We start from the raw sequence: 7818 nt of genomic DNA on the forward strand, positions 1-7818 counted from the left end.
GAGAGAGAGAGAGAGAGAGAGAGAGAGAGAGAGAGAGAGAAAATTTTGGTAATTTTGGGATATCAAGTCAGAATAAGAGAATATTTAACAAAATTTGTTTGCAGATTGTAAGCACGTATGGCGGGGAGGTAGATACGTCGAGTTTGGACGTAGAGGAAACTTTGCCTAGAGACGACGACAACGGTGGCGACGGCACCGTTAATGAAGGCGACGGCAACAACGAAGACGATGACGACCAGAGCGAGCAGAGCGACGAGAGCTACGATCCTCAGCATGTGACGGTGCCGTTAACTCTCTGTCTCGCTATTATGGTAGGGTGAGTATCTGACGAGAGATGTAATAGGACCGCATGTTAATTTAATATTTTAGTTAATTAAAAGATTCACTTTTTAAGGTCGTAAATGGATAGATAAATGAATTAAAAAGAAATGACAATAATTTTATTGCTCTTGATAGGAAATATAGGAATAGTTTTTTTCATATGTATTTATATTATACATACACAACTACAACTTATATATAGCGAATTTTTTCGACATAACTTAATTTGAAAAGTTACAACTCTGGTGAAAAAATGTCTCAGAATTTTTCAGATGTTTTATTGGAATTGGAACATTTTCAGAAAAATTCAGACAAAATAATAATAAAATATTTCAGATTTTTCCCGCCAACATATCTTTGTAGAAATCTGAATAAATATGAGAAATTCTGTGCAATTTATCAGAAATTAATTCATACATACGGATTCCGAAAATCATTCTCATCCAATTATTTTTGAGAGTATCTGAGAAATTTTATACATTTTTTTAAAGAATTTTTTACAAGTCTCAATTCTTATAAAATTTCTGAGAAAATATGAGACATTTTTTCACCAGGGAAGTGACTATAATTTTCATGATTGGCAAATTTCAATTCAATTCAAATTAAAGCTCTATTAAGGTAAGATTATCAAGTATAATTTTCGGATGCGTTATATTTGGATAGCCATATTAACATTGCTCAGTTAACATATTAACGCTCAGTTTGCGAGTTCAATATCACACGATTAAACTTGTATGTCACTTTCTTTCGGAAATTCGTCACTTTCTCTCGGCAAAACCGTACGTCTGACAACCCGAACTGACAGCATTGACTTTCCTTTACTTTTTGCTCTCGATATTAGGTATATTTGGGGCGGAGCAATTCTGTTTTCGATATGGGAGGATTGGAATATGCTGGACGGTTCTTACTTCTGCTTCGTGTCTTTGTCGACCATAGGTTTCGGCGACATCGTCCCTGGCGACGAGATCTACTCCGGGCAAGGCCTCGATTTATCTTTCATCTTCTGTTCCATGTACTTGATGCTCGGTAAGTTTTATCTCAACATCTCGAGTACTTGCAAATCGTCGCGTCGCGTAAAAGAGTCACGGTCGGTCTCGCTCCGCGTGTACTTGGCGCGAGACACTACCGTGTCTCTTGATACACATACGTATGATAACGCATCTCTTATTATTGTATTTATATACAAAAGTCAATAAGAGATTTAGAGCTTCCTTCAAAGAAAATTCTCTTATAACTGCTCCGAATAAAATTTTCCCTCATAAAGAAGATTATTGCCTTTACACTCGTTCGATTATTGCTCTTTTATTACTCGTTATAGTCGTTATTACGTTATTACGTTACAGATCAAAAGTATTAAAATTATTTAATCGTGCACATTTTAGTCGTCAGTAAATTGAGATAAAAAATAAAAGGCTAGTTTTTTAAGAAATCAGATTGCCGAACAGAATTTTTGACGCTCAACGCCATGGCGCGAAGACAATCGTTTTAAAAGGGATCAACCGCTTTAAATCCTGCAACGCGATTTCACCCGTTGCCATACAGCTTTCCGTGCTGCGAGCGCATTAAGTTCGTTTCAATCAATACCCGATTGCCAGGCAGATTTTTCGCGGAAAATATTCAAGTGCTTTCAAACGTTTCGACCGCTTCCGTACGAGCGGCACTCTCAATTCGCGCAACAATTGGCGCAATATATAATATCCGTGATGCTTAAAATCACGCTCTAATCTATAAATATTCGATACAGACTTTACAGAGATGTCGAATCACTCGTAATATATTTTTGTATGTTCAGGAATGGCGCTGATTGCTATGTGTTTTAATCTTATGCAAGAGGAGGTGATCGCCAAGATACGTAGCCTAATGCGCATCGTCAAGTACATCTTCAGATGTGAAAGATGACGAATGAATTTTCGTCATGATTCTGCATCACCAAGACAATCGGTGAGTTGGCAAATATTTCTCTTCTCGCCCATTCAATGATCTGACATTGCGATGATTTTTAGTCTTCATAGATAAGAAAGATATCCTAGAAATTAATTTAATTTTTTTTTTCAAAACTGTGCTCTCGTGCTCAAAAGTTGCGAGACGATATCACTAAAATCATCATCATATCATGCGGTCATTTCTTGAGGAAAAGACTGCTTGCCGCTGGATGCGATCGTTTGTACCGTGGAGGTGTATCTTTCGATGTTCTCTTTGAACTCTCCTTCAAATCTCTCGCGAGGCGTAGAAACGTAGAGGCGTAGAGGCGTGAGTGAACGGGGAGCGAGTACGATCGGAGCGAACGATCGAGTAGAAGCGCTGTACTACACGAGTGACGGCGACGGCGAGAACAATGAGACACAAAGATCGTAAACGATAAATTCTATTCCGCGAGCATCGCGAGAGGAACGCGAGCGATGCACTTGCTCTCCTTCGAGAGACCAGGGGAAAGTTTTATGAAAAAAAGAATTAATGTGTTTTATCAGTTAAAGTTAAATTATTGTTCAAAGTAACACGTTGTAAGCATCAAATATCAATTTCCTATTACACTCTTTGAAACGAATAAAATAATTTTAGAAAATCTTTCTTTTCGGCAAAAATTTCATCATTTCTAGAATTGCATGCTGGAATTTTTCGTCCATTCCTTTATCGGATTATTTGTCGAGAAACCAGCATCTCGTCGGCACGAGAATAGAGATCAGACGTCACACCGCGTGAGATATATCGATACACACACACGCACGCGCGCGCGCGCGTATGCTTCATGGACGATATCGGAGCTGTCGTTTTCGCGTCGAATTACGCAGAAGAAAAGGTATCGAGGCTGGAGGATTGGCGCGCGGCGCGGCGAGAACGTGCGAGTTAGCTAAGAAGGTGCAAAAACTAAACAAACATCATGAAGCGTAGAACAAAGGAAAAGATCGCAGACTGGGATCACTAGGATGATCGAGTATCGCAAAGTTGCAAGATATATTGAAGAAAAATATGCGGGCGATTACGCCTTACTGAAATTATCCGCGACGGCTAAAAGCGATCGAGCATTTGCAAAAGTGCAAAAGCTATATTTGTATGCATAATATATTTTTTTAAATAAAATCTCAAGTATCTCTTATCGATGGGATAGATCGATTTGAAACGTTTCTGCTCCATGTCGATCGCTCGATGTCCTCGTCATCATCATCGACAGGATGACACAGGACAAAAGTGGAAAACATTCCAAACGTTTCGTCCGAAACGTTTCGACCGGATTATTTATTATGAATTATAACTGTAGGAGCTAAATACGATGCAAAATGCAAGTCAGATATATAAAATAAACGGATTTAGATATGCTAAAAACGATTGACCTGTATGGATTTGTACCAAATTATCGATTTCTTTGCGCCTCGTATATATATTCGAGTTTACGATTGTTATCAACATTTTAAACAATGATGAAACCATATGAGAGAAAATAAAACTTAACATAACGTTTCGGGCGTGCATTTTTTTAGAGTCGTATACGACAATTAAGAAGGATTCGTGAACAAGCGCCGCATCTAGAGATGCGCACGAACGAATACGAGAACGAGATAGGTACACGTATACGTACTACGTAGTATGAGAAAAAAGCTTTAACCAAGTTTCTTCGAACGCGAAGCCAATGTTGATTCTCGTCATCATTAATGTAATCCAAGAACAAAAAGTGCATCAATGCGGGCGTAATAGAGGCGAAGAAAACATTTATAAAGATGTGGAAGAAGGGGTGCAGGAAAAAAGGACGGCAGGAAAGAAGGGAAAGAGAAAAAAAAGGAGGACGAGAGAAGGGCAGAGAAGGAGATGGTCGACGGAACGGGGCTATATCTATATATAGGTGACTACGCGCTTTCGCATGCGGCCCTCCGCCGCGTCGCGTCTCCGTTCCCGTTCCCGTTCCCGTTCCCGTTCTCGTTGTACATTTGCCATGCGCACATGCGCCACAGCCACCCCCGGAGACATCGGAGTCGGAGAGCGATCCTGCGCCCTGCCGTTACTACGGGGGTGCGTCCGTACGTAAAAGCCGGCGTACGCTCCTCGCCAACGACTCGCTCGCCGTCGTCGCTCGGCTCGGCTCGGCTCGGTCTGTACCTGTACCTGTTCGCATTTCGTTCGCACCGTCGGCGTCGGCGTCGCGCCGACTTGCCGACTTCGCAATTGCTTCGTCTTGTTTCGTCTTTTCGATCGAAGCTCGACCGCGGCCGCGCGACCTCGATTCGAATCTCGTCGATTTCGTCGATCTCGTCGCCCGTGCCGTCGTCGCCGTCGTCGCCGTCGTCGCCGTCGTCGCCGAGCTCGTCTCGAATCGCTGAAACGCTCTATCGCTCACCACCGACGCGACGCGACAGTTCGGTGTCGGCATTGTCGGCTCGATATTCACCAACAGCGAGTTTCAAGTTTCAAGTTTCAACATATCCCAATGTCGAGATATGACAGTTGTTTTAAACGTGAAAAGTTTTACGAAATAGAATAGCTTTACGGAAATGTTTGTTGGATTTTGCCCCAACCACCAGCGTATCTGCTACGAGGAGTGATTTCTAGAGGAAGCTAGAGGAGAAGGATCTGCGGGAACAGACGGCCGCAAACGAGGACACCCTCGTCCTTGTCCATAGAGTGAAGCTCGATAGCTCTATCGAGCCCGCCTACGTCCGGGACGGCAATTTAGTTTACGACGTTTACGACGTTTAGTATAGCGAGAAAGTGCATTCAACCATCGCTGCGAGACTCGATCGTCGTCAACGAATCTTCTTTAATCGAGAATCGAAAACATAGTGAAGGATTTACAGTACCTATAGTGAAGGATTTGCATGCGCGCGCGACTTAATTCTCCTACCTGGTCATGGTCTTTCGTTGACGAATTACAATTTGACAATGACTCTTTCGCATTAAATTCTACTAGCGTGAATATTAGAATATTAGAATAGCTGTTGCTGACATGATGATTCTTAGAAGATAAAACGAGATGGAACTTGAATTTTTCGAACAGAGTGAGTAATGTGACACGTTTGATCCACTAAATAGAAATTTTTTATTTCAAGTTATCAAGTTATTTTCATTTGGAGAATAACTCGATTTTCTCAATTCTTTAATCTTTATAATCGTTACTTGCATAAGCATAAGGAAAATATATTAATTATTTAACAGGTCGCGGAGTTATAATGGAATCAGCGATTAGTATAATTTAGAGATTGATAATATTGTAAAAATAAAGTGGTTTTTATATGGTCTGCAAACGATTCTCTGGTCTTTCTCCAGCTTCTTTAAATTTTCCAACTTGTTCTAAAAATCAGTGTGTAGAGTTTCACAATTGAAAAATTACTCGCGCGCGATTTATTTCATTCGTGATTTATTTAATTCTTACATTCCGATCGTTCAAAATTAATCACCTCGTATGTCCAACGGTCGAGCGTTCATTTTTCATAAGGGACGTTTCGGAGCAGCCCCTCGGGGTAAAGACTGTAAAGAGCGAACGTGATTCGAGGTGGTCATCGTGCTCCGATTCAGAAGAATTCTTCCAATGATGCCTGTCACGGCCCGTGTGATGGGCGATGGCCGTCACCGCGGCAGACCGAGAACCGAGAACGGATGCGGACCATTAAGTGAATCGCAAACGATAATCAGTGATGCCCCGCGGAGACGAATTTATCACGACAATTTTCCATTTCAAAAAATACTTTTTAAGAATGGTCTTTTTTGAGAAAATAGCGACAAAGAACTGACGAGACGAATAAAATAATATCGAATAGATATGCAGTCTGCATTTCGCGAAGCGAGGGAAGCATGCTTTTGAGATTGCTCCGTTTTGGGAGCAATCAGAGTAGCGAGTCGCTCTCTTCGGTTGAGTCGACTTATATTGGTCCGCCTTACATCGGTATATCGGTATATTGGACGTAAGCCATACAAATCGATTATAATCAGTCGTCATAAGTGATACGGGTCAATCATAGTCAGACGGTATCGAACGTGAGCGACGGTATCCCAGACCATAGAACCCTATCAAACCGTAGAGCTTGTCGACCATAATGTGACATTATTATTAATGATAAGTGATAGACCAATTATAGTTGGAAACTTGTTAATATTGTGTTGTATATGTATATGTATACACATACGACGTGTGTATGTATTATAAAAATATCATGACAGCGGACCAATGGAACGTTGGTTTCTCATTGGAAAGACAAATACGAATCGTTCGGAATAATTGAAAAAATCGGCGCTTCTAGGCGCGATTTTACAAAACTCCGCGTGATCGCGCGAACAACGAGGTGACGAACAAGTTTCTTTCACTTTAGCGGTGCGATATGCTCCGCGAAACCACCGTGGGAATTTGAGGACCACCGCGTCGTGTCACGTCGCGTCGCGTCGGAAACGCGAAAAGCAAGAAGTTTTTCAACACGCGAAGCGACCGACTAATGCGTTGGAAGTATCGCAATACATTCGCTTAATATTTTTAGCGTTTTGTCCCGTTCGCGCGACGTGGAAATCTGGAAACACATGTGGCGCGAGTGCGATTGTCAAAGAGAAAAACATCCTCCGTTCTCTCGTTGCGGTTCACCAAGTGATTTACGATATTACGATATTACGATATTATCGATTTAGATTTGTGAAAAACAAAAAAGATATTGTCATTGTCGTAAACAAAGTATGTAGAGTATCTGTAGAGTATCATGAGTAACACACTCCTCTATTTCAATTTTTATGCACCCCCATTTATTTATACCCGTGATTAATAATTGGCGAGACAATTTTGCTTCTTCGAGCAAAGTTAATCCTTGCTTTCTGATAAGAGCATCCCAGCGAATGAACGTGCGATACGCGGCGCTTTCGAGGATCAAAAAAGGAATCTGATTATGCTGACAGATTATACTTATCTCGAACTTGATGCGCGAAAATTGTCCGAGCGAGATTGATGTGGCACTCGGCAAAATTTGCATTCGCTTACACTTCTCCTTATTACGTGTATCGCGAAAGATATCACGTCTCTCATCACGAAAGTAAAGCCGAGATTCAATTACGAGCAAAATCGAATTTAAAAGCGTTTGTCTTTCCGGCCCGACAGCCGCTCTCACTCGAAAGCAAAGCGGGCTCTCCTCGTGCAACATTTAACGTCCATCTCGAGGATTACGAGCTTTACACGAAGCTCATTAAATTTTTAACATCTCGCTTAGCAAACGATAGATATATATCAAACGAATGAGCGCGAATGCAAGCGAAAAATCGCGTTTCGTGGAAAGTTTTCGAGTTTATGAGCAACCTCCACTTCCTCTCCACCAACGATTTGTTTTTGTTCCAAACAGTTTTTCCCCTCACAAATTATGCCCTCGTTTTCTCGCCGATTGACAAGTGGATAAACTAGCCTTTGCGTGACTTTTCTTAATTTCGAGGAAATTTCTCTTTCTTCAAAGAGAGTGATCTATGCCGCGAGTAAAAATTTAGTTAAATTTCCTCTCGGATCAGGTAGGACTCGCCTTACAAATTCTCGATGCACAAATTTTC

The 7818-nt window shown here is 41.3% G+C and overlaps 1 protein-coding gene across 1 annotated transcript; it reads left to right on the top strand.

The window, feature by feature from the left end:
• Positions 1-104: 104 nt before the first annotated feature.
• On the top strand, positions 105-2258 carry LOC139787354 (potassium channel subfamily K member 18-like; the record flags this gene model as incomplete). The annotated part of the gene is made up of 3 exons (XM_071726451.1): positions 105-316; positions 1163-1347; positions 2114-2258. Coding segments are annotated over 3 exons (504 nt in total), but the record flags the coding sequence as incomplete, so codon positions are not given.
• Positions 2259-7818: the final 5560 nt, after the last annotated feature.

Source organism: Temnothorax nylanderi, unplaced genomic scaffold, assembly GCF_030848795.1.
Source record: "Temnothorax nylanderi isolate EJ_2023f unplaced genomic scaffold, tnyl_v1.0 TNYL_tig1457_pilon, whole genome shotgun sequence".
In the NCBI taxonomy this organism is placed as follows: domain Eukaryota; kingdom Metazoa; phylum Arthropoda; class Insecta; order Hymenoptera; family Formicidae; genus Temnothorax; species Temnothorax nylanderi.